This window comes from Salvelinus alpinus, chromosome 23 (assembly GCF_045679555.1).
Source record: "Salvelinus alpinus chromosome 23, SLU_Salpinus.1, whole genome shotgun sequence".
Taxonomy (NCBI): Eukaryota; Metazoa; Chordata; class Actinopteri; order Salmoniformes; family Salmonidae; genus Salvelinus; species Salvelinus alpinus.
In genome coordinates this window covers 18469750-18497412 of record NC_092108.1, presented here as the reverse complement: position 1 = coordinate 18497412, position 27663 = coordinate 18469750, and the positions used below count along the sequence as shown (strand labels likewise).

The following is a 27663-nucleotide window of genomic DNA, read 5'->3' as shown; positions in this document are numbered from 1 at the left end:
GTGTCGCCCCAGGGGTCAGAGGTGGTGGAGCAGGTCCTTCACACCGTCAGTAAGTCCAGCAGTCTGGAAGAACTCACTCTGGAGAACGCTGGCCTCAAATCGTGAGAATCCTCCCATCCTCCTGATATGTCATTTCTCTCTTTCATCTCCTCTTTTATCTGTCTTATTCTTGTCTTGCCATTCTGACTTCACTCCTGACTTTAGATTTTTCTTTACCATGACTCAGACATACTCTGATGTATAATGTATCACAGCAAGCATCAAAACAATATTTAATCCATCTTCTTTCCATATTGACTATTTTAGAGACTTCCCTCAGAAAATGGCGACAGCTCTGTCTGAAAACCCTGCCTCTGTGATCCACTCGCTCAACCTGGCCCACAATCCCCTGGACAACCAAGGTACAGGAGCCTCAGAGGCACTCTGTTACTCATTCACTCTTTTTCAGCATCAGTAATGTGTGTGAATGCCAGTCTGGGTCCATCTTTCTCAGTGTTTGCTGTTTACTCTGCAGATAGTGTGTGTGTGTGTGTGTGTGTGTGTGTGTGTGTGTGTGTGTGTGTGTGTGTGTGTGTGTGTGTGTGTGTGTGTGTGTGTGTGTGTGTGTGTGTGTGTGTGTGTGTGTGTGTGTGTGTGTGTGTGTGTGTGTGTGTGTGTGTGTGTGTGTGTGTGTGTGTGTGTGTGTGTGTGTGTGTGTGTGTGTGTGTGTGTGTGTGTGTGTGTGTCCTCCATTGTGAGTCAGGGTTGTCTGCGTACTCTCATTAGTACATCAGAATGTGCCTTTCTGACACCTGTCACTCCCACTCACATCACTGTGTGTCTGTGTGCCTGTAGACGCCATGTACTAGATTATCTTTTTGTCTGCATAGATTATGCACATATGTGTGTGTGTTGATTTTGCTGACCATGTACACACTACCTATCAAAAGTTTTAAAACATCTACTCATTCAAGGGTTTTGATTTTATTTTTACTATTTTCTACATTGTAGAATAATGGTGAAGACTTTAAAACTATGAAATAACACATAAAGGAATCATGTAGTAACCAAGAAAGTGTTATACAAGATTATTCAAATAGCCACCCTTTGCCTTGATGACAGCTTTGCACACTCTTGGCATTCTCTCAACCAGCTTCACCTGGAATGCTTTTCCAACAGTCTTGAAGGAGTTCCCACATATGCTGAGCACTTTTTGGCTGCTTTTCCTTCACTCTTTTATTTATATATTTTTTTATTTCACCTTTATTTAACCAGGTAACGTTAGGCCAGTTGAGAACAAGTTCTCATTTACAACTGCGACCTGGCCAAGATAAAGCAAAGCAGTGCGACAAAAACAACAACACAGAGTTACACATGGGATAAACAAACGTACAGTCAATAACACAATAGAAAAATCTGTATACAGTGTGTGCAAATGAAGTAAGAATAGGCAATAAATAGGCCAATAGTGGCAAAGTAATTACAATTTGCATGATATATGTGCAGATGAGGATGTGCAAGTAGAAATATTGGTGTGCAAAAGAGCAGAAAAACAAAAACAAATATGGGGATGAGGTAGGTAGTTGGTTGGATGGGCTATTTACAGATGGGCTGTGTACAGCTGCAGCGATCGGTAAGCTGCTCTGACCGCTAACGCTTAAAGTTAGTGAGGGCGATATAAGTCTCCAACTTCAGTGATTTTTGCAATTCGTTCCAGTCATTGGCAGCAGAGAACTGGAAGGAAAGGCGGCCAAAAGAGGTGTTGGCTTTGGGGATGACCAGTGAAATATACCTGCTGGAGCGCGTACTGGTGGGTGTTGCTATGGTGACCAGTGAGCTGAGATAAGGTGGAGCTTTACCTAGCAAAGACTTATAGATGACCTGGAGCCAGTGGGTTTGGCAACGAATATGTAGCGAGAGTCGGACTCTGCGGACCGACTCATCCCAAACCATCTCAATTTGGTTGAGGTTGGGTGATTGTGGCGGCCAGGTCATCTGATGCAGCACTCCATCACTCTCCTTTTTGGTAAAATAACCCTTACACAGTCTGAAGGTGTGTTGGGTCATTGTCCTGTTGAAAAACAAATGATAGTCCCACTAAGCCCAAACCAGATGGGATGTCGTATTGCTGCAGAATGCTGTGGTAGCCATGCTGGTTAAGTGTGCCTTGAATTCTAAATAAATCACAGACCGTGTCACCAGCAAAGCACCCACACACCATAACACCTCCTCCTCCATGCATTACGGTGGGAAATACACATGCAGAGATCATCCGTTCACCCACACCGCGTCTCACAACGACACGGCGGTTGGAACCAAGAATCTCCAATTTGGACTCCAGACCAAAGGAAATATTTCCACCGGTCTAATCTCCATTGCTCAGGTTTCTTGGCCCTAACAAGTCTCTTATTAATATTGGTGTCCTTTAGTAGTGGTTTCTTTGCAGCAACTCGACCATGAAGGCCTGATTCACACAGTCTCCTCTGAACAGTTGATGTTGAGATGTGTCTGTTACTTGAACTCTGTGAAGCATTTATTTGGGCTGCAATCTGAGGTGCAGTTAACTCTAATGAACTTATCCTCTCCAGCAGAGGTAACTCTGCGTCTTCCATTTCTGTGGCGGTCCTCATGAGAGCCAGTTTCATCATAGCGCTTGATGGTTTTTGAGACTGCACTTGAAGAAACTTTCAAAATTCTTGAAATTTTTCGGACTGACTGACCTTCATGTCTTAAAGTAATGATGAACTGTCATTTCTCTTTGCTTATTTGAGCTGTTCTTGTCAAAATATGGACTTGGTCTTTAACAAAATAGGTCTGTCTTCTGTATACTCCCCTACCTTGTCCCAACACAACTGATTGGCTCAAACGCATTAAGAAGGACAGAAATTCCACAAATTAACTTTTAACAAGGCACACCTGTTCATTGAAATGCATTCAAGGTGACTGCCTCATGAAGCTGGTTGAGAGAATGCCAAGAGTGTGCAAAGCTGTCATCAAGGCAAAGGGTGGCTATTTGAAGAATCTCAAATCTAAAATATATTTCGATTTGTTTTACAATTGTTTGGTTACTACATGATTCCATATGTGTTATTTCATAGTTTTGATGTCTTCACAATTATTCTACAATGTAGAAAAAAGTAAAAATAAAGAAAAACCCTTGAATGAGTAGGTGTTATAAAACTTTTGACCGGTAGTGTATGGTGTTGTCAAGGGTGTGTATTTTCTCTGATCTCTGTGTGTGTGTGTGTGTGTGTTTCTTTCACTCTGACAACTTACTCCCATATGCGTTTCTCTCCAGGAGTGTCAAACCTCATCCAACTGGTGTGTCGCCTCAACAAAGGCCTTCGTCTGCTCAACCTCTCCAAGACGTCCCTCTCCTCTAAGGGTGTGTTCATCCCTCTGTCCTCTCTGTCCCCTGGGCCACAGTGCCCCCGTGTGGTGGTCACCGCTCCACTGCTCTCGGAACCTCATGACCTCATATGCCCTATATGAGGTCATGAGGTTCCGAGGGGTTTTCAGGAGAGAAAAAAAAACACATGGGACTCTTGAGCCATACAGGGTCCTATGGTTTATGTTCTCTTATGTTTGTCACATTTATGATTCAAATCTATTTATATATAAACTCAGCAAAAAAAGAAACGTCCTCTCACTGTCAACCGCATTTATTTTCAGCAAACTTGTGTAAATATTTGTATGAACATAACAAGATTCAACAACTGAGACATAAACTGAACAAGTTCCACAGACATGTGACTAAAATAAATTGAATAATGTGTCCCTGAACAAAGGGGGGTCAAAATCAAAAGTAACAGTATAAATTGAATAATGTGTCCCTGAACAAAGGGGGGTCAAAATCAAAAGTAGTCCGTATCTGGTGTGGCCACCAGCTGCATTAAGTACTGCAGTGCATCTCCTCCTCATGGACTGCACCAAATTTGCCAGTTCTTGCTGTGAGATGTTACCTCACTCTTCCACCAAGGCACATGCAAGTTCCCGGACATTTCTGGGGGGAATGGCCCTAGCCCTCACCTTACGATCCGACAGATCCCAGACGTGCTCAATGGGATTGAGATCCAGGCACTTTGCTGGCCATGGCAGAACACTGACATTACTGTCTTGCAGGAAATCACGCACAGAATGAGCAGTGTGGCTGGTGGCATTGTAATGCTGGAGGGTCATGTCAGAATGAGCCTGCAAGAAGGGTACCACATGAGGGAGGAGGATGTCTTCCCTGTAACGCACAGCGTTGAGATTGCCTGCAATGACAACAAGCTCAGTCTGATGATGCTGTGACACACCGCCCCAGACCCTGACGGACCCTCCACCTCCAAATCGATCCCGCTCATTATCTATGAAAGACAGGGTCCTGACAAAGGGACATTTCTTTTTTTGCTGAGTTTATATATTTACTCACCTTGATAGTGAATACTGCATTGTTGGGAAAGAGTTTGCAAGAAAACATTTCACTGTACTATTTTACACTGTGCACGTGACAAATAAACATTGAAACTAGATAGATTTACAGAAGAAGGATTGCCTCTGAGTACAGCACAATGCAACATGCCTGTCTGCTGTCTGCTAATTTCCTCTTTATTCTAGGCGAATTAGGGATTAACATAATCTACTATATGGTGGCAGTAGTTTGGTAGAGCAGAGTTAGTTCTGCCACTGTATGTGGTTCATTACTAACAGTTTGGTAGAACACAGAGCTAAGTTACTAACAGTTTGGTAGAACACAGGGCTAAGTTACTAACAGTTTGGTAGAGCACAGGGCAAATTACTAACAGTTTGGTGGAGCACAGGGATAGGTTACTAAAAGTTTGGTAGAACACAGGGCTAAATTACTAACAGTTTGGTAGAGCACAGCGCAAGTTACTAACAGTTTGGTAGAACACAGGGCAAGTTACTAACAGTTTGGTAGAGAACAGGGCAAGTTACTAACAGTTTGGTAGAGAACAGGGCAAGTTACTAACAGTTTGGTAGAGAACAGGGCAAGTTACTAACAGTTTGGTAGAGAACAGGGAAAGTTACTAACAGTTTGGTAGAGCACAGGGCAAGTTACTAACAGTTTGGTAGAGCACAGGGCTAAATTACTAACAGTTTGGTAGAGCACAGGGCAAGTTACTAACAGTTTGGTAGAGCACAGGGCAAGTTACTAACAGTTTGGTAGAACACAGGGCAAGTTACTAACAGTTTGGTGGAGCACAGGGCAAGTTACTAACAGTTTGGTAGAGAACAGGGCTAGGTTACTAACAGTTTGGTAGAGCACAGGGCAAGTTACTAACAGTTTGGTAGAGAACAGGGCAAGTTACTAACAGTTTGGTAGAACACAGGGCAAGTTACTAACAGTTTGGTAGAGCACAGGGCAAGTTACTAACAGTTTGGTAGAGAACAGGGCAAGTTACTAACAGTTTGGTAGAGCACAGGGCAAGTTACTAACAGTTTGGTAGAACACGGGGCAAGTTACTAACAGTTTGGTGGAGCACAGGGCAAGTTACTAACAGTTTGGTAGAACACAGGGCAAGTTACTAACAGTTTGGTAGAGCACAGGGCAAGTTACTAGCAGTTTAATAGAACACAGGGCAAGTTACTAACAGTTTGGTGGAGCACAGGGCAAGTTACTAGCAGTTTAATAGAACACAGGGCAAGTTACTAACAGTTTGGTGGAGCACAGGGCAAGTTACTAGCAGTTTGATAGAACACAGGGCAAGTTACTAACAGTTTGGTACAACACAGGGCAAGTTACTAACAGTTTGGTAGAGCACAGGGCTAGGTTACTAACAGTTTGGTAGAGCACAGGGCTAGGTTACTAACAGTTTGGTAGAGCACAGGGCAAGTTACTAACAGTTTGGTAAAACACAGGGCAAGTTACTAATAGTTTGGTAGAGCACAGGGCAAGTTACTAACAGTTTGGTAGAGCACAGGGCTAAGTTACTAGCAGTTTGATAGAACACAGGGCAAGTTACTAACCGTTTGGTAGAGCACAGGGCTAAATTACTAGCAGTTTGATAGAACACAGGGCTAAATTACTAACAGTTTGATAGAACACAGGGCAAGTTACTAACCATTTGGTAGAGAACAGGGCAAGTTACTAACAGTTTGGTAGAGCACAGGGCAAGTTACTAACAGTTTGGTGGAGCACAGGGCAAGTTACTAACAGTTTGGTAGAGCACAGGGCTAGGTTACTAACAGTTTGGTAGAGCACAGGGCTAGGTTACTAACAGTTTGGTAGAGCACAGGGCACGTTACTAACAGTTTGGTGGAGCACAGGGCAAGTTAATAACAGTTTGGTAGAGCACAGGGCAAGTTACTAACAGTTTGGTAAAACACAGGGCAAGTTACTAACAGTTTGGTAGAGCACAGGGCAAGTTACTAACAGTTTGGTAAAACACAGGGCAAGTTACTAACAGTTTGGTAGAGCACAGGGCAAGTTACTAACAGTTTGGTAGAGCACAGGGCTAAGTTACTAGCAGTTTGATAGAACACAGGGCAAGTTACTAACCGTTTGGTAGAGCACAGGGCTAAATTACTAGCAGTTTGATAGAACACAGGGCTAAATTACTAACAGTTTGATAGAACACAGGGCAAGTTACTAACCATTTGGTAGAGAACAGGGCAAGTTACTAACAGTTTGGTAGAGCACAGGGCAAGTTACTAACAGTTTGGTGGAGCACAGGGCAAGTTACTAACAGTTTGGTAGAGCACAGGGCTAGGTTACTAACAGTTTGGTAGAGCACAGGGCACGTTACTAACAGTTTGGTGGAGCACAGGGCAAGTTACTAACAGTTTGGTGGAGCACAGGGCAAGTTACTAACAGTTTGGTAGAGCACAGGGCAAGTTACTAACAGTTTGGTAGAACACAGGGCTAGGTTACTAACAGTTTGATAGAGCACAGGGCTAGGTTACTAACAGTTTGGTAGAGCACAGGGCAAGTTACTAACAGTTTGGTAGAACACAGGGCAAGTTACTAACAGTTTGGTAGAGCACAGGGCAAGTTACTAACAGTTTGGTAGAACACAGGGCAAGTTACTAACAGTTTGGTAGAGCACAGGGCTAAGTTACTAACAGTTTGGTAGAACACAGGGCTAAATTACTAACAGTTTGGTGGAGCACAGGGCAAGTTAATAACAGTTTTGTAGAGCACAGGGCTAGGTTACTAACAGTTTGGTAGAGCACAGGGCTAGGTTACTAACAGTTTGGTAGAGCACAGGGCTAAGTTACTAACAGTCTTTGCTTCATTGCTCTAACTGTAGACTTTCGTTCCAGGCTTCAAAGCCAACATGAAAGTACAAAGTCTTGCCCTGCATGTCTGCCCTCATTTTGGCCAAATTAGGATGTATTGAGTTCACTTGCTTACTAAACCTGCTCTTACTATTTTGTTTCTCTTATTAAGAAGAAACTGTATTTTCTGCAATGAAGAGATTTAAAAATAGATTTTAATTTGCTGCTCTAATGTAATGGGCCGATTATATCCACATATTTGTGTTTTGGTTTCAGATGAGGGTTTTATGTGATTAGTGGATGGCTCTGATAGTTGTCTGGTTAATAGTGCTGATTTTGGTTTCAGATGGAGGGTTTTATGTGATTAGTGGATGGCTCTGATAGTTGTCTGGTTAATAGTGATGATTTTGGTTTCAGATGGAGGGTTTTATGTGATTAGTGACTCTTTCCCTCCCCTGCTGCAGTTACCGTATTTTCTCTATGTCAACAGACTATTTCTTAATTAATTAATTTGTCTCTCTCTCAGGTGTGGTGTCTCTCTCACAGGCCCTCTGCTCCAGTGATGACTACACCAACTCTCTGCTTCACCTGGACCTGAGTAAAAACCCTGGGATTCTGTCTGGGGAGGATGCTACGGTGAGACCACACATAAACTCCACATGTACAGTACAGGCATGCAACATACACAAACACACTGACTGTCTCTCTGTTTATCACTCTCCAGAACATGTACCTGTTCCTAGCCCAGACTAATTGCCTGTTTCATCTGGACCTCTCTGGGACCGACTGCACTGTGGACTCGGTTAGTAGTGTCTCCACTCTGACTGCTTCATGCTTTGATCATACAGTTAAAGACGCTTAACATACACTGTCTGGTCTATGATCAGGATAGTCTAACTAACACGCATAATGAAGTGGACTTTGTAGTAATTGAAGTGGAGGTGTGGATGCGCTAATTGGGCTATATAACAGTTCTGTAGTTTACAAATGTATGAGCATGACATTTCATCTGTATAACTTTGGGAGGAACATTCTGCCCTAAAAACAGGAAGAATTTACCTCTAATGTTGAGCATGAATTTTGTATAGAATATGAATGTATTCTGAGACAGAAAGCTTCTGTTCTGTCATTACTTGTTCCCAACTCACTCCTCTTCCGCTGGTGTCTTTTTGGGATGAAAGGAGAACACTCTCTTTATGGATGAGTTATCGTGACGATGTTATTGGTTTCATATCTTGTTTTCTCCAATGTAATCTCCCCTGTCGAGAGTCTGGTGGACTTTTTGAAATTGTAATTTTATTTTATTGTTAATAGATTTGTGAGAACATTTGCATTTTTGCTAACAGATTGTAATCTTGACTCTTAGGAAAATGACCATGAAACTGCAAAGCTTATTTTCATGATTGATATTTGTATGTATTTGTTGTTAAACATAATGATTACTAATGTATTGGTTTCTCTCCATAACAGTTATTTGGTGCTCTGTTGAGGGGATGTTGTGCTGATCTCTCTTACCTGAATCTCTCCAAGAACTGCTTCTCTCACAGGTGAGGTGTCTGTCTATCCCTTTGAATGGACCTTAATCCAATTCTATTCACTTATCTTTATTTATCCCTGAGGGGCAAACACCAGTAAGCCTACATGACAGCTTATCATCCCTGTGGAAAGTGTCCATGTAGACATTCCAGTCTACATGGACTCCAAGGAGTCAGCACAAGACATTCTATCACAGATGGGCATTTACCCCTGTACCTACCACCTAGACCGAATTAGATAGAAATGTGTACAACTGTACAAGTTGCCCCCTCATCTATCTATTCTGTCTCTGAGCCAGTGTTTAACTAGTTTGGATCAGAATAATCTGGAGCAGCAGATCCATCTCTCACCTGGCCTCCCTCAGGACTGGCAGAGCAGCAACCCCATTATGGACTCCATTATGGAAAAGTTTCTGAAAAATGAGACTAATTTTAGAAGGGAATTATTGTTCAAATCCCCAGGCTCTCGCGCCACCATTTTCTCACTCACCCACTCACCTCCCTCGCTCCAGCTCTTTTCTCTCTACTATTTATCTCTCTCTCTCTCTTTCTACTATTAATATACATCTATATCTCACCATCCCTCTCTATCCTCTCTTTCTCCATCCCTCTCATGCCTCTCTTTCTCTATTGCATCTCTCTTGATTGTTTTCTCACTCGCTCTCCGCTCCCTCCCTCCCTTTCTGTGTGTCTGTCCTTCACTAGGTCATGGTAATCAGCTGTATGTGTGGCAGCAGTCACTAGAGCCGTGGTGGTTCTGCCTGAGCTCTGATCGCGCCACATGACACGGGACATAAATCTGTTTGAGCTGATAAGAGGGAAAACTCATGAATATTAACAGCCAGCGCTATCCTCTCTCTCTCTTTCTCTCTCTGTCTCTCTGTCTTTCTTTCCTCCAGAGCATTGACTGTAACAGTGTGCGGTGTTTACCCTGGCCCTTCTGTGCTGTGTGTATCTGTTGCTCATCTCTATGTGACTAAAGCCAGCCCAAGTCTCTTTTGCCTGCAGCCCCGTCTTACAGGATTTATGCTGATGAGCCCATAGGTCGGATAGCACATGTTGGGAACACAGACCTGTTATCATAATGTCATGCTCTGGCATGAGCCCCCATAAACCCCTTGTCTGCTATCTCTTTCTTTATCTTTCTGCCTCTCTCCACTTCTTCTGTGTTTAATTATTTGAATGGTCAGGCTAAAATGGGTGTTAGTTATGCGTTCTACAATTTAGGAACATACCGTCCCCTATATTACAATTAAATGCCTGGATGCTTCTGTTATCTGCTATGGCAGATAGCAGATAGCCAACCACATATGGGCCGCTGAAGTGTGTGTCTGGGTCCACAAGGAAAAGATTTCACGCCTAGTTGTGTTAGCAGATGGTTTGATACAAAACTATTTTTGTAAGTTAAACTGTTTCGTGTTGTTCACATTCTCTGATATTATAAACTCAGCAAAAAAAGAAACGTCCCTTTTTCAGGACCCTGTCTTTCAAAGATAATTCGTAAAAATCCAAATAACTTCACAGATTTTCATTGTAAAGGGTTTAAACACTGTTTCCCATGCTTTTTCAATGAACCATAAATAATTTATGAACATGCACCTGTGGAACGGTCGTTAAGACACTTACCGCTTACACACAGTAGGCAATTAAAGTCATGGTTATGAAAACTTAGAACACTAAAGAGGCCTTTCTACTGACTCTGAAAAACACCAAAAGAAAGATGCCCTGCTCATCTGCGTGAACGTGCCTTAGGCATGCTGCAAGGAGGCCTGAGGACTGCAGATGTGGGCAATATATTGCAATGTCCGTACTGTGAGACGCCTAAGACAGCGCTACAGGGAGACAGGACGGACAGCTGATCGTCCTCGCAGTGGCAGACCATGTGTAACAACACCTGCACAGGTTCGGTACATTCGAACATCACACCAGCGGGACAGGTACAGGATGGCAACAACTGCCAGAGGTACACCAGGAACGCACAATCTCTCCATCAGTGCTCAGACTGTCCGCAATAGGCTGAGAGAGGTTGGACTGAGGGCTTGTAGGCCTGTTGTAAGGCAGGTCCTCACCAGACATCACCGGCAACAACGTCGCCTATGGGCACAAACCCACAGTCGCTGGACCAGACAGGACTGGCAAAAATTGCTCTTCACTGACGAGTCGCGGATTTGTCTCACCTGGGGTGATGGTCGGATTCATGTTTATCGTTGAAGGAATGAGCGTTACACCGAGGCCTGTACTCTGGAGCGAGATCGATTTGGAGGGTCCGTCATGGTCTGGGGCGGTGTGTCACAGCATCATCGGACTGAGCTTGTTGTCATTGCAGGCAATCTCAACGCTGTGCGTTAAAGGGAAGACATCCTCCTCCCTCATGTGGTACCCTTTCTGCAGGCTCATCCTGACATGACCCTCCAGCATGACAATGCCACCAGCCATACTGCTCGTTCTGTGCGTGATTTCCTGCAAGACAGGAATGTCAGTGTTCTGCCATGGCCAGCAAAGAGCCCGGATCTCAATCCCATTGAGCACGTCTGGGACCTGTTGGATCTGAGGTTAAGGGCTAGGGATATTTCCCCCAGAAATGTCCGGGAACTTGCATGTGCCTTGGTGGAAGAGTGGGGTAACATCTCACAGCAAGAACTGGCAAATCTGGTGCAGTCCATGAGGAGGAGATGCACTGCAGTACTTAATGCAGCTGGTGGCCACACCAGATACTGACTGTTACTTTTGATTTTGACCCCCCCCACCCTTGTTCAGGCAAACATTATTCCATTTCTGTTAGTCACATGTCCGTGGAACTTGTTCAGTTTATGTCTCAGTTGTTGAATCTTTTGTTCATACAAATATTTACACATTAAGTTTGCTGAAAATAAATACAGTTGACAGTGAGAGGACGTTTCCTTTTTTGCTGAGTTTAGTAGTTATTTGAAGGCCAGCCATTTACTGCAGTTGACTGTGCAATAATGGTGACCTAGCCTTAATATCTATTCTTCTGACTTCTTTCTCTCTCTCATTTGTTCTCTCTCTTCCCCCCCTACCTCTCTCCCTGTCTCTTTATCTTTTAGGAAAGTGAGGGAGACTCTTCCTGTCTTCAGGCAGTTCTTCAGCTCAGCCTTCAGTCTCACACACGTCAACCTGTCTTCTATGAAGCTTCCTCTGGACACCCTGAGGTGAGATAGGGACTCCGCTCTGGCCAACTGCCAAAATGACGGACTCACTCAAGACCAGCTAACTCAGTCTATCATTTATTTACCTACCCTACATGAATTCCTTATCATGTTTGTTGGTAAATCTAAACTTCCTATCAAGTGAAGGTGTGTTTTTTTTTTACCACACCTCTTGCATTTTTCCCTTTAAGCACGTACTGGCAAAGTAGTGGCAAAGTAGTTTTAGTAATCTCTAAGCTCCTTTTCTCCAAAAGCCTTTAAGACTGCTGCAGAACCACTGTGTGTGAATAGAAAAGCCACGTGGTTTCATTTGAGGAAAATGTATGAAAAATTAGTCACAGCAATTAAGGGGAAAAAATGAAATTAGTTTGCTATGCATTGACGTTTCTTGACCGCTTCTCTCTCCCTTCTTCCATTTTTCAGAGCTCTCTTCCTGGGCCTGTCTTCCAATCCTCACATCACTGATTTACACTTGGACATCAGCGGCTGTGAGGTGAAGTGCCCGTCTGCTACAGTCTGAATTACCTTGCCTTCCTGTCTCTCCATTTGATTTAGTCTTCTCTCTCTCCCCTTTCCTCTCTCAGCTGAGGTCTGCAGGTGCCGGGGTGCTCCAGGAGCTGTTTCCTAGAGTGGCCTGCATCGGAACTTTGGACATATCAGACAACGGTGAGAGAGTGACCCATACGCATGCAACAGTCTTATGGGCCTTTTCAGGGCTAACATATGGCAGTTAAAATGGATTATTCTGTGTTTCTGTCTTTGATCTCAGGGTTGGATGGTGACCTGCTGGGTGTCATCCCAGCCTTCTCCAGACACCCCTCCCTCAAACACCTGCTGCTGGGCAAGAACTTCAACATCAAGGGCAGGTAGGGACAGTAATCCATTCACCACAGGCACTCAGAAACACACCCTGGGACGATGGATGTTTTGTCTTACACTGCCAATTCTTTGTCTGCAGGGTACTACATGACATTCTGCAGAAACTAGTTCAGCTAGTGCAAGATGAAGAGTGTGTGAGTTGTATAATGCATTTGAACACACACACTGAGACACACAAACTCTCCTACACACTCATACACGTACGATACAGGTATATTTATGTACTCACATGTTTAACCTTCTCACCCACACTGCCATACCCTAGTATGATAATGAACTGACACCATTATTTACTGCTGTTGATGCTGATAACTCACAAAAATAACATGAACATACAGCACTCAGACACACACACACTAGTGATGCGCCAGTCAGCTGTTTGTTTATCCGCCTGCAATTGCCAATAACCCATCCGCAACCACCCGACTATATGTGATAAAGTGAGAATCTAAGGCCTGCATCCGACCTTAGCCCGCAAATATAAAACATACGCTGTACGGTCAGAGATGGAGGAGTGATTTTCTTTTTTTTACAGGCCTTTTTAGATCAAATCAAATTTTATTGGTCGCATACACATATTTAGCAGATGTTATCGCAGGTGCAGTGAAATGCTTGTGTTTCTAGCTCCAACAGTGCAGTAATACCTACTGTAAGAATACAAAACAATACACACAAATCCCCAAAATAAAAATAAAGGAATTAAGAAATATCAGGACGAGTAATGTCAGAGTCCGGAATTTAAATAGACCAAACAAAAATATAAACACAACATGTAACAATTTCAAATATTTAACTGAGTTACAGTTCATATAAGGAAATCAGTCAATTGAAATAAATGTATTAGGCCCTAATCTATGGATTTCACATGACTGGCAATACAGATATGCACCTGTTGGTCACAGATACCTTTAAAGAGGTAGGACCAACATGGGACCAACACTTTACATGTTTCATTCATATTTTTGATCAGAAATACAGTGTAGACATTGTTAATGTTGTAAATGAGTATTGTAGCTGGAAACGGCAGATTCTTTATGGAATATCTACATAGGCGTACAGAGGCCCATTATCAGCAACCATCACTCCTGTGTTCCAATGGCACGTTGTGTTAGCTAATCCAAGTTTTTTCATTTTAAAAGGCTAATTGATCATTAGAAAACCCTTTTGCAATTATGTTAGCACAGCTGAAAACTATTGTGCTGATTAAAGTGGCAGCATGCTGTGGGGATGTTTTCAGCGGCAGGGACTGGAAGACTAGTCAGGATCGAGGGAAAGATGAAAGGTGCAAAGTGCAGAGAAATCCTTGATGAAAACCTATTCCAGAGCGCTCAGGACATCAGACTGGGGCCAAGGCTCACCTTCCAACAGGGCAACGACCTTAAGCACACAGAACATGTTTCCTCCAGATGTGACGCTTGGCATTCAGGCCAAATAGTTCAATCTTGGTTTCATCAGACCAGAGAATCTTGTTTTTCATGGTCTTAATCTTTATGGGCCTTTTGGCTGTTGTGCCTTTTACTGAGGAGTGGCTTCCGTCTGGCCACTCTACCATAAAGGCCAGATTGGTGGAGTGCTGCAGAGATGGTTGTCCTTCTGGAAGGTTCTCTCATCTCCACGGAGGAACTCTGGAGCTCTGTCAGAGTGACCATCAGGTTTTTGGTCACCTAACTGACCAAGGCCCTTCTCCCACAATTGCTCAGTTTGGCCAGGCGGCCAGCTCTAGGAAGAGTCTTGGTGGTTCCAAACTTCTTCCATTTAAGAACGATGGAGGCCACTGTGTTCTTGGGGACCTTCAATGCTGCAGAAATGATTTGGTACCCTTCCCCAGATCTGTGCCTCAACACAATCCTGTCTCGGAGCTCTACAGAGAATTCCTTTGACCTCATCGCTTGGTTTTTGCTCTGACATGCACTGTCAACTGTGGGATCTTATATAGACAGGTAGTGTGCCTTTCCTGAATCAATTGAATTTACCACAGGTGGACTCCAATCAAGTTGTATAAACATCTCAAGGATGATCAATGGAAACAGGATGCACCTGAGCTCAATAGGGTCTGAATATTTATTTAAATAAAGTTTTTATTTTTTATATATATATTTGCAGAAATTTCTAAAAACCTGTTTTCGCTTTGTCATTATGGGGTATTGTGTGTAGATTGATGAGGAAATCAATGTATTCAATTTTAGAATAAGGCTGTAACGTAACAAAATGTGGAAAAAGTCAAGGGGTCTGAATACTTTCTGAATGCACTGTATTGCACAATAATTATATATTCATGGTTTTTTATGTATTGTTTTCTCTTTATTCAACCCGCCACCGCCCTTCATACACACTATTTCATGACCCTAAACCCCACCGCCCTTCATACACACTGTTTCATGACCCTAAACCCCACCGCCCTTCATACACACTATTTCATGACCCTAAACCCCACCGCCCTTCATACACACTATTTCATGACCCTAAACCCCACCGCCCTTCATACACACTGTTTCATGACCCTAAACCCCACCGCCCTTCATACACACTGTTTCATGACCCTAAACCCCACCGCCCTTCATACACACTATTTCATGACCCTAAACCCCACCGCCCTTCATACACACTGTTTCATGACCCTAAACCCCACCGCCCTTCATACACACTGTTTCATGACCCTAAACCCCACCGCCCTTCATACACACTATTTCATGACCCTAAACCCCACCGCCCTTCATACACACTGTTTCATGACCCTAAACCCCACCGCCCTTCATACACACTATTTCATGACCCTAAACCCCACCGCCCTTCATACACACTATTTCATGACCCTAAACCCCACCGCCCTTCATACACACTGTTTCATGACCCTAAACCCCACCGCCCCCTTCTTTCCTCAGGCCCTGCAGTCCCTTTCTCTGGCTGACTCGCGCCTGCGCTCTCGGGGCACGGTGATGGTGAATGCTCTGGGAAGCAATGCTTGCCTACGCAAGGTGGATCTGAGTGGGAACAGCCTGGAGGATGCGGGGGCTAAGATGCTCAGCAAAGCCCTGCAAATCAACACTACACTCAGGTAAGAGAGAATGAGGGAGGGGATGGGAGAAGCGGATTTGGGGGGGGGGGGGGGGGCTCATTATACAGTTGCTATGCTGTAGGTAATGCAGTGACAATGTATTGAGGCGGTTTGTGTTACGGCTTTGCAGTACACTCTGTAGTGAACACATTGCAACTTATTAGCACTTGTAAGGTTATTCATGTTTTGCAATTCTGAATTTGTAATTTGACAGGTGTCATGTATGTGAGCTGTAGACGTAGTTATGAAGTCAATTATTGATCTATTTCTGTCTCCATTTATATCTTTCTTTTTTTTCTTCCTCCCATTTGATCCTTCTAAGGAGTGTGACGTGGGATCGCAATAACACCACGGCTACAGGATTCCAAGATGTGGCTCGGGGCCTGGAACAGTGAGACACACACACACACACACACACACACACACACACACACACACACACAGACCCTCTTTCTCCCACTCACTCAAACAAACTTGAACACGAGAGACTCTCATTAAAGTCCATAGACAGACGTATCTTTGAGCTTGCTTTGCAGTCAAGTGTTTGTCATTGCACAGCATTTCATCAGCACTCTGACCTGTTTGTGCGGTAGGGCTGCCTGTGTGAGTTCTAGTGACAAGGATTCACATAAAGAGGCTAATATATTACAACACTATCCGCTACTGCCTCAAGCCTTTCCATTCTGTACTAGTTAAAGGCAAGGTAGCTGTAATTATTCATATCAAAGTTATGGATTTTTAATGATTCTTCTTTTATCCCTTTCTCACTCTCTCTTTACAGTAACTTCACCCTGCAGTACATGCCAATCCCCCTCAGTGATGTCACACAGGCATACCGAAGCGCACCTGAGAAGATTGACCAAGCACTGACCAAGGTGGGTTACCTGGGGGTGTGATATCACACCATGACTTAATCACACCTTGATATCATGACTGTTTTCAACAGCTTATGTCTCATATCCATCTCTCATATGTACTTATTTCTCCTCTGTTCAGTTTACTTTGTAAAACCATCTCTCTTTCACTCTTCTTACATCACATACCCTCCCTCCATCTGTCAGATCCAGCATGCTCTGCTGAGGAACAACCAGACCCAGAGGTTCTCTCAGAAACAGGCTCTGCGTCTACACCAGGGCCTGGTCACCAGCACTGCTGAACAGGTATGAATACTGTGTGCACTGTGATTTTTACGAGAAGACAGTCTTTAAGTCAAAACTCCACAGACTGACGGCAGTGTGTATGCGTGTGTGTCAGGTGATGGAGCGGCTGTGTGTACGCGTACACCAGCAGGTGTGTGTTCTCCGAGGCTCAGAAGAAGGAAAGGAGCTGCAGGCTGCCAGACAGGTCCTGAAGGAGGCCAGAAACTCCCGTGCGGTAAGTGTGTGTTAGTGTATATTCTAAACCACTCCTTCTGTCCCTCTCAGCTATACTGTGTGTGTGTGTGTTTATATATTCTAAGCTCCTCTCTCTCCCTCTCAGCTATACTGTGTGTGTGTGTTTATATATTCTAAGCTCTTCTCCCTCCCTCTCAGCTATACTGTGTGTGTGTTTATATATTCTAAGCTCCTCTCTCTCCCTCTCAGCTATACTGTGTGTGTGTGTTTATATATTCTAAGCTCCTCTCTCTCCCTCTCAGCTATACTGTGTGTGTGTGTGTTTATATATTCTAAGCTCTTCTCTCTCCCTCTCAGCTATACCCGTCTCTGTGTGAGCTGGTTCATGTTCTCTCAGTGGATGGGCCTGTCAGACAGAAACTGGACTTTCTGGCAGGAGAGCTGACCAAGGCTGCTGATAAGGAACTACAGGTAGACTACTTAACACTCCTCTCCCCTGCATGGTTGGAGTTGGACTAGGATGGATTAATTCAGAAATAGATACTGTAGATGGATAGATGTATTCCCTTACAGGAAACCTGGTCAAGGTTGCTGATAAGGAAATACGGGTACTGTGATTCTTATCAGAGACAGGACTTATTGAATGAGGGACTAACATATTGATTGCTATAATGACTGACTTCCGTTTATTCCCAGGTGATAGTGGACTCCATGGTGTCTCTGTGTCGGGAGCTGTGTCCCATGTCCTCCTCTGCAGCAGAGAGACTCAACCCTCCGCTCTCCTCCATCTCAGAACGCGTCTCTATCCCTCGCTCCACCATCCGCACCGCCCTGATGGAGAGAGCAGCACAGGACATCAACAGAGCCCTGGAGTAAGTGTGGGAAGAAGAAATGCGAGAGGAGATGAAAAGGGTCTAGACTAAAGAGAAAGAAGGAATTTGAAGGAAGTATTTTCTCTCTCTCTCAGGGAGGTGAAGCTGTCTGTGGTCTCCTATCTGACCAACTCCATAGTGGATCAGATCCTTCAGGAGCTCTACACCACTCACAAAGCCCTGGTACTAACACACGCACACTATCTCTCTCTATCTGTGTCTCAGAGTCTTGATCTGGCTGAAAAATATGCAAATGTATCTATAACAGTGACTTAGTGCAGTCTCAGTTTTGTCTACTCTTTTTCTCACACCAGTTCATGTAGTCTTAACAAGTAGATGGCTTTGTTGTCTCAGCTTCGTCAGGTGTCCCATGTGAAGCGTTGGGATGATGGTGGAACAGGCAGACACACCATCAGAATCACAGACTCACTGGACTTCCCTGATGAGGAAGGCCTGGGCATGAACATCGTACGTGTGTGGGTGGTTGTGCGTGTATGATTGCATTTTTCCATTGCTCTATCACGTTTCCTTTCCTTTCTCTGTCTTACTAGGACACCATTGCCATCAAGAAGCGCAGCGCCAGAACCCGAAGGATCCGGCCCGTGTCCAACAGACTGAGTAAGCGCACCTGATTAACTAAATCAATATTAGTCTTTTTTACAGGGCATTATATGTGCATTAATATAAGTTTGACGAGAATGGCGCTGGAGAGAACAGCAGCTGTTTTACTAGTTGCGCTATTTTGTACATATTGTTTCCTATGACCGAAAATAGCTTCCGGACATCAGAACAGTGATCACTAACCTCGATTTGGATGAGGATTTCTACTTTAATGAGTCGGCAGCAAAGGACATACAGCTCATTCCGGACCAGGCCCAAATCCCTTACGCCGGCCTCTGTGTTATAGAGGCCGGCGTGCAGGACACCTGACGAGACTATGTTGGTGAATGGATAAACCGCTTCTACCCTCCGTTCTATTGGCGAACGTGCAGTCACTGGAGAATTAACTGGATGAGCTCCGTTCGAGACTATCTTATCAACATGATCTGAAGGACTGTAATATACTATGTTTCTCCGAGACGTGCCTGAACAAGGACATGAAAAATATAAATCTAGCTGTTTTTTCAATACATCGGCAGTACAGAAGGGCAGCGTTGGGCAAACTCAAGGTTGGTGTGTCTCTAATCTATAATATTAAGGAAATCTGCTCACCTGAGTTAGAATACCTCATGATAAGCTGTATACCATACTATTTATCAAGAGAGTTTTCATCTATATTTTTTGTAGTGGTATATTTACCACCACAACCGATGCTGCCACTAAGACTGCACTGAATGAGCTGTGCAGGGCCATAAGCAAACAAGAAAATGCTCACCCAGAGGTGGCGCTCCTAGTGGTTGGTGATTTTAATGCAGGAAAACTGAAATCCGTTGCACCTCGTTTCTATCAGCATGTCACATGTGCAACTAGAGGCAAAAACTCTAGATTACCTTTACTCCACACAGAGACTCATACAAAGCTTTCCCTCACCCTCCATTTGGCAAATATGACCATAACTCTATCCTCCTGATTCCTGCTTACAAGCAAAAACCAGTGACTCCCTCAATATGGAACTGGTCCGACGACACGGATGCTAAGCTACAGACTGGAATATGTTCCGGGATTCATCCGATGGTATTGAGGAGTTTACCACATCAGTCACTGGTTTCATCAGTAAGTACATTGATGGCGTCGTCCCCTCAGTGACCATACGTACATATCCCAACCAGAAGCCATGGATTACAGGCAACATCCGCATCTGAACTAAAGGCTAGAGCTGCCGCTTTGAAGGAGCTGGACACTAAATCGAACACTTAATAAATCTTAATAATAAATCCCACTACGACGAACCATCAAACAAGAAAAAGAGTCAACTGGACTAAGATAGAATCCTACTTCACCAGCTCTGACGCTCATTGGATGTAGCAGGGCTTGCAAACTATCATAAATTACAAAGGGAAACCCAGCCGCGGGCTGCCCAGTGACACAAGCCTACCAGACAAGCTAAATGCTTTCTATGCTCACTTCGAGGCAAGCAACACCGTACCTTGCATGAGAGCACAGCTGTTCAGGATGACTGTGATCACGCTCTCCGTAGCAGTTGTCAGTAAGTTCTTTAAACAGGTTAACATTCACAAGGCCGCAGGGCCAGAAGGATTATCAGGATGCCTACTCAGAGCATACGCTGACCAGCTGGCATGTGTATTCACTGACATTTTCAACCTCTCACTGATCCAGTCTGTAATACCTACATGTTTCAAGCAGACCACCATAGTCTCTGTGCCCAAGAATGCCAAGGTAACTTGTCTAAATGACTACAGCCTCGTAGCACTCACATCTGTAGCCATGAAATGCTTTAAAAGGCGGGTCATGGCTCCCATCACCTGGACCCACTCCAATTCGCATACCGCCCCAACAGATCCACAGATGACGCAATCCCTATTGCCCTTCACACTGTCCTTTCCTACCTGGACGAAAAGAACACCTACGTGAGAATGTTGTTCATTGACTACAGCTCAGTGTTCAACACCATAGTGTCCTTCAAGCCCATCACTAAGCTAAGGATCCTGGGACTGAACATCTCCCTCTGCAACTGGATCCTGGACTTCCTAACAGGCCACCCCCAGGTGGGTAGACAACAACACACACTGACCCTCACCACAGGGGCCCCTCTGGAGTGCGTGCTTAGTCCCCTCCAGTACTCCCTGTTCACCCACAACTGCGTAGCCGCACACAACTACAACACCATCATTAAGTTTGCCGATGACGAAACAGTTGTAAGCTTGATCACCGACAATGATGAAACAGCCTATAGGGAAGAGGTCAGAGACCTGTCAGCCTCAACGTCAGCAAGAGAAAGGAACTGATTGTGGACTACAGAAAACCGAAGGGCCAAGCATGCCCCCCATTCACATCAACAGGGCTGTAATGGAGTGGGTTGAGAACTTCAAGTTCCTCGGTGTCCACATCACTATGGACCTATCATGGTCCATGAAAACGCCTCATCCCCCTCAGGCTGAAAAGATTGTACAGGTCTACCATTGAAAGCTTCTTGACTGGTTGCATCACTGCTTAGTATAGCAACTGCTTGGTATCTGACTGCAAGGCGCTACAGAGGATAGTGCGTGCCATCCAGGACCTCTATACCAGGCGGGGTCAGAGGAAGACCTAAAATTTGTCAGACTGCAGCCACTCAAGTCTTAGACTGTTCTCTCTGCTAGCGCATTGCAAGCGGTACCGGAGCACCAAGTCTGGGACAAAAAGGTTCCTGAACAGCTTCTACCCCCAAGCCATAATACTGCTGAACAGTTAATCAAGTTGCGACCCAGACTATTTACTCACACTATATACCCTCACATACACACACACACACACTTTCACACCCTTCACATACGCTGCTGCTACTCTGTGTATTATCTATCCTGATTGCCCAGTCACTTTTACCCCTACATATACAGTATGTACATATTACCTCAACTATCTCGTATCCCTGCACATTGACTCGGTACCGGTACTCCTTGTATATAGCCTCGCTATTGTTATTTTATTGTGTTACTATTTCCTTTTTTATTTCGCACATTGCTTTTACTTTTTAACTTTGCATTGTTGGGAAAGGGCCCGTACGTAAGCATTTCACGGTAAAGTCTACACTTGTTGTATTCAGGGCGCATGAGACAAAAAAAAAGTGATTTGATTTGACCCACCCCTCTTTCCCTCTCTCAGGTCTGGGAGATGATCCCACCTCCTCTCCTCCTCCCTCGGCCCTGTCTCACTCTGCCCCCCTGTCCCGCTCAGCATCATGGGAGTGTCTATCCACATTGCCTACCCATGGTGCACCACTGCGCCACGTGACGCACGCCAGGCCGCGCCCCCCTCGAAGGCACAGCCGAGGACAAGTCCCTCTGGACACAGTGAGTCACCTTTGGGCTCATAGCAACCTCTAGGACTTTCCACCATATTGCTTCTACAATACTGTACCTGTCCAACCTTCTCATATCTTCACACGTGCGTAGGGGGTATGGACGAGGGGTGGGTGCTGGACCTAGCATCTGAGTCAAACAGGGTTTACTTTATTTTCTATTTACCTCACAGTTAAAATCCACTTTCCTTTTATGCTCAAATTTGTCATCCTGTTTTTTTTTTTCATGCCTGGGGCATTCCAAAAATAAGTACCTTTATGACTGTGAATCTGTCACATTGTTTATGACATTCTTCAATCTGCGAGGCAACGTTTGTCTATTTGTTTTTTTTAGTCGTTGTTAGAAGCGTTTCTAAATCGGTTAAACCAGGTTAGTGATCTAGTCATGAGGATTCATGAGCTCTGAATAGAGCTCTCTATTGGCAGGCTATCAGATTCCTCAGCTGCATCCCAAATGGCACCCATTTTCTCTATATATTGCACTTCTTTTGACCAGAGCCTTATGGGACCTAGTCAAAAGTAGTGATCTATATAGGGAATAGTCCTACAGCCAGTCATTGTAAATTATAATTGGCTGTGTCAGCACTGCAGTAGTTTCAGTAAGACGGAAACATGTTGTTGGTGGCTGTAGTGTGTGTGTGTGTGTGTGTGTGGCTGTATTGTAAGCCTGTTATCTCTGTCCTCTCAGCACTGTTCAGAGAACGGAGGAGTCAACCTGCTGGAGGATGGACTGCCTGATTTCTACACCAAGAGAGTCCTGACTGACAGGTAGGATTTACACGATACACACACACACACACACTAGTGCTCTCACTGACCCGGTACCCATATCTGTATCTCTCCCCACCAGTCAGCTGTCATCACTTCATCATGCTCAGTCCCTGAGGAGGAAGAAGAGACGCAGTGTGCTGTCAATCTTCTCTGGGTTCCGCAAGAATCGCAATTCCACCATCTCCAATCAGGAAACGGAGTACGGAGGGAGTCATGAAAAGTCATACATATGATTACATGTCCTTGTTATAAATGGTTTATTAATTGTTACCAACAACTATTTAATAAACGGATCAACTTTCTCTCTCTCTCGCGCTCTCCCTCTGTTTGTCTGTCTCTCTGTCTCTCTCTCTCTCTCTGTAGTGGCTCAGAGAATGTGTACTCTATGATTCAGCACCCTAAGGATCCTGGGAAGGTGGAGGCCATGATTGAGGTGGGGGCCAATGGGAGGATGATGCCGTCCCCCAAGCCCATCCAGGGCGTACCACTGCCTGGGATGAGGGGGGCCAGCCCCAGCCCCCACTGTCTCACACAGAGACAGGTAGGAACATACCACTGTAGGTCTGTCCCTAGCTCATGAATAGGGCCAAGAATTTTACTTGACCTGACTAGTCATCTCCTGGTTTATCCCACTCATTATCATAGTACAGCATGTATGCTTTTACTTTCTATGTAATCTATTGCATACAACACAGTCTAAGCCTTACAATTTTCTCTCTCTCTTTCCCTCGCTCTCTCCCTCTCTCTCCCACCTTCCAGCCTTCAGACCTGGTCAGCATGGTGTACAGTTGTATCGGAGCAGAAGATGAGGACTCAGACAGTAGCTTTGAGACCAGACCAGTGGACAGAGACACTGACAGATCGACTACATCAGACATTCAGACAGAGACCCATGCCAATGGACATGCAATGTCCTCCGCTTCTCTGACAGACAGACAGCCTGACAGACAGACAGATCCAGTCAGTCAGGACCTGCCGATGCCCAGCGCTCAGACAGACACACAGAAGGAGGTGGACAGAGGGACAAAGATGACAGAGTCGTTAGACAGGCAGGAGGGAGCCCCCTGTGGACAGAAATCAGAACCCCCTTCTCAGAGCAGCAAGCCCAGTCTGGCCAGCATGAGACAGAGACACCTGCAGGGGAGCTCCGGTACTGCAACATAAATATCTAGATGCTTTTATGGCTCCGGGTGCTGCATGTGCCATGGATGTAGAGTTGTAACAAAATGACAATTTAACCTATGTTTCACACTTTCTTCCTTTTAAGAGAAATCAACAGATGGTGTAGGATGGATAAATGGAGATGGGGTAGAAGAGGAGAAGAATGAAAAGAAAGACAGAGGAGCAGAAGGACAGCGTCCTCCCATTCCTGAAAAGGTGGGTGTGTGTCTCCCCTAATTGCTTGTATCGTTGTTTGTGTACGGTAGTCTGTATCTAACTATGTGTGCATTCTCTCTCCACAGCCTGGTAAAGATAAGACTTCTCCAAAGACACCATCTGCTGTCACTCCACCTGAGGAAACAGCCAATGAGAGATCCCCGCCTCCTGTTCCAACTGCCTCTGCCAAGCCCACTTTTGATTTGTCTGGTCCTTCTGTCACTCAAGATGAAGGAACTAATGAGATGAAAAGCCTGCCTCCTGTGCCACCTGCGTCTACCAAGCCGGTGGTAGACGCAGGTCTACCACCTGCTGGTTGTCAAGGTACCACTGTGATGAAATACCATTGAAGATGGTTTTAAGAAATTATTATTTATTGTAATGATAATTGGTTCCTTTCCTGACCAACAAATCATTAATGGCTATGAAAATGTTGTTGATGATGGCGATGGCTAAGGTTGACATTTTGACAATTCAATCAGATGAGGGAGGAACAAATGGTTTTCCACTGAAGGCACATCGCAACAGGAAAGCAAACTCATGTGATGCAGGTATGTGTGTGACCGTGAGCATGTGTGTGTGTGTGTGTGAGCAGGTTCACTGCATGTGTGAATGTGTGCTGTACATGCATGTTTGTCTACAGATGTTTGCAGGAATGTGCTTGTTTTACGATATATTTTCAAGTCAGATTTCTGATTTGATGCATTTATTTTCTTGTTATTTCAGTCATTGAATGCAGTCTCATTGTTTCTGTTATATACTTGGTCCATTGCTCTGCCATGGACATTCCAGTAGATCTCTTAGGATGTTTATCATGACTGCTACATTCCTGCAACAGGCCCTTGTGTGACCCAGTCACCCTCTGTGTGGCCCTGTGTGTGTCTCATGTCATTTTCCTTCAGGCATGGAACGGGACAGTCCCAATGATCTGGAGAGGGGGTTCTCAGATCGCGAATCCCCTGTGAAAAAACCCAGACTCCCCCAGAACAGAAACAGATCTCTGGACACTGGGTGTATGTATCTGTGTCTCTGGACCACGCTCTGTGCCATACCAGATGTGCATGTCTGAATGGTCATACTGTAGTTTGTTTGTGTGTGTGTGTGAGCCTGTTCAAAGCCTTATTTTCATGGCTCAGTGGTGAAAGAGAATTGACATGTCATGACAGTCTAATCCTAACCCAATGTGTCACATGGTCAGGAAACACTGGGCCATTAACATCTAGTTGACTGTGTCCCAGACACTGGGCCATGATGGGCATTCAAATCTAGTTGAAAAATCCCAGACAGGATGAGTGTTTGGGGAGATTCTTTGCGGCAGGTAGTCTAGCGGTTAAGAGCGTTCGGCAATTAACTGAAAGGTTGCTGGTTCAAATCCTCGAGCTGACTATGAGAAAAATCTGTCTGTGCCCCTGAAACGAGGCACTTAACCCTAACTGCTCCTGAAGATCGCTCCGGATAAGAACGTCTGCTAAATGACTCAAATGTTGACATTTTGTCAATTAAGCCCATTTTTCTACTTAACCAGAGTCAGATTAAGAAAGTTAAATGTCATTTCTGGAGCCATTTCTAATTAGCGTTAGCACAATGATTGGACGTCTACAGGAGCATCTAAGTAGAAAAAAGGCCTAATTTGCCAAAATGTTGAATTATCCCTTTAATGGCAGATTAGATTAGACCAAACCAGGACCCTGACATTCAACTCTGTCTGTGTGCTGTCTAGGTCCTGAATGTCCAGAGCCCGGCACCGGCAATGGTGAGACGCCATGATAACAACCGTCAGGAGGCAAAGACAATGTTCAGGACAACTGTCGGGAGACGTGAAGTGAGCCTGAGATGTGAAGAGAGCGTGAGACAGATAGATAGAAAAGGGAAGTTATGAACTTGGTCACCATAGACCCAACTGTGGTTATCCTCGTATACAGTAGTAATTTCACTCATATTGGCTAAACATGCATGATTTTTTAACTTTCTCATACTCAGTTGCACTTTCATTCCTTTACAGAGGACACACACACACACACACAGGTGTCTGAGGGCCCTCTGGGATTCTCATGCTGTTATTTCTTGCACTTCTTGTTGTACAAAAATCTTTGATCATATTTCTCATTCTCCCTCGTCTTTCTTTCATTGACAATTTGTGATACTGCTACTGTAAGAATGAGTTGCTATTTATTCTAAACCAGTATTATGTCAATATTGAATATAATTAAACAAACTGCACTAACCATTGTTATTACTAAGTCATTACATGGTAACAGGTAACTTCATGTTTTTATTTACTATAAGGTTATAATGAATATGATTGGATGTTTTAAGGATGTTTTCCCTATGGTGTATGATAAGTGAAGATTGAGACGATGACGTGTATTGTTTATCATTATTACAGTAATCTATCAGTTGATCAATGGAACATAATTGCAGTTTGTTTGAAATTGTTTTAAATACATTTTACAGGACTGAAATTAGTATATTTTCAAAAAATCCATATATGATTAAACAATCAATAAAAAATGATTTTACCAAAGGAACCAAACTGATGATGCACTCTCTTGGGGACAAAAAACACCCCAACCTGACTTCTGCAATAGGAACTCTTATATATTTTTTGGGTGTGTGAGATTTGGCCCACTAGGAAAATTGCATCCATGGGTTTTGGAGCAGTGCTATGTAGTGCCAGCAGAGGTGGCCAAATACTTTGAGCTGAGTGATGAAACCATTACTTGGATGAGACAAGTTAGTCAGGCTGAGTTTAGACAAGTAGCCTAATTCTGATTTAAACAAATAATAATTACACCAATTGGTCTTTTGACCAATCACATCAGATATTTTTCAGAGCTGATGTGATTGGTCAAAAGACCAATTAGTGAAAAAATAACAGAATTGGGCTGCCTGTGTTAAAGCAGCCTAACTGCCCTTCTACACTACAGCCATTGGGCATCCAGCGTTGCAGTCAGACATAAGCCGTTGAGGGAATGCTTCCTTTGAAATCAATGAAAGCTGCTATGCTGCCCGTATTGCACTCGCGTCCAAGCTCAAGAATCGCAGAGGTTCAATTTGACGGCTGATACTTATGTTCATTCTAACTTGTGAATTGTAAATAATGAGAAATAAAGTTGATTTTGGTTGCAAATGGCCTCGATTAGACACCACTGGTTATTTTACTAAGATTTATGAAGTCAATAAGTTACTAGCTAGCAGAAACGGTATCTACATTGACTATGTTCACAATGGAAACAAAAGCAACATGTGTAATTAGAGGATCACCAGCAACAATTTGAGTTCTTGTGAAAAACTGGACCAAAGCTATTGTACTTACCCATAATCGATGAATATGGTACAGTACAGTAGAGGAAAATATAATAAAGATGCTCTTCCCCTCTGGTCCTCTACACTCTCCGTGTTGCAGGTAGAACGTCACATTGTAATGATGCACGGGACGCTTATAGTGGAGCTGAAGTGTAATAGGCTGACCACACCGCTCGCGTCGCGTGCGCAAGCGTTGCAAAATAAATGTA

The 27663-nt window shown here is 44.2% G+C and overlaps 1 protein-coding gene across 3 annotated transcripts in view; it reads left to right on the top strand.

The window, feature by feature from the left end:
• Nucleotides 1-27292, top strand: part of LOC139550399 (capping protein, Arp2/3 and myosin-I linker protein 3-like) — a 61211-nt gene extending 33919 nt beyond the window's left edge. For 2 of the 3 annotated variants that reach the window (XM_071361277.1, XM_071361276.1), the window contains exons 10-40: nt 13-101; nt 307-401; nt 3278-3364; nt 7727-7836; nt 7925-8002; nt 8671-8747; nt 11801-11905; nt 12326-12395; nt 12487-12568; nt 12672-12768; nt 12861-12915; nt 15664-15836; nt 16159-16227; nt 16618-16711; nt 16898-16996; nt 17091-17210; nt 17528-17641; nt 17867-18042; nt 18138-18225; nt 18397-18510; nt 18594-18660; nt 21805-21992; nt 22689-22768; nt 22851-22970; nt 23135-23312; nt 23531-23921; nt 24039-24148; nt 24235-24472; nt 24631-24699; nt 25051-25161; nt 25869-27292. In XM_071361277.1, coding sequence (XP_071217378.1) covers nt 13-101; nt 307-401; nt 3278-3364; nt 7727-7836; nt 7925-8002; nt 8671-8747; nt 11801-11905; nt 12326-12395; nt 12487-12568; nt 12672-12768; nt 12861-12915; nt 15664-15836; nt 16159-16227; nt 16618-16711; nt 16898-16996; nt 17091-17210; nt 17528-17641; nt 17867-18042; nt 18138-18225; nt 18397-18510; nt 18594-18660; nt 21805-21992; nt 22689-22768; nt 22851-22970; nt 23135-23312; nt 23531-23921; nt 24039-24148; nt 24235-24472; nt 24631-24699; nt 25051-25161; nt 25869-25915 — 3591 coding nt within the window. In that variant the 3' untranslated portion in view covers nt 25916-27292. The remainder of the gene's footprint in view (nt 1-12; nt 102-306; nt 402-3277; nt 3365-7726; nt 7837-7924; nt 8003-8670; nt 8748-11800; nt 11906-12325; nt 12396-12486; nt 12569-12671; nt 12769-12860; nt 12916-15663; nt 15837-16158; nt 16228-16617; nt 16712-16897; nt 16997-17090; nt 17211-17527; nt 17642-17866; nt 18043-18137; nt 18226-18396; nt 18511-18593; nt 18661-21804; nt 21993-22688; nt 22769-22850; nt 22971-23134; nt 23313-23530; nt 23922-24038; nt 24149-24234; nt 24473-24630; nt 24700-25050; nt 25162-25868) is intronic. The other variant, XM_071361278.1, reaches the window with a different exon arrangement.
• Nucleotides 27293-27663: the final 371 nt, after the last annotated feature.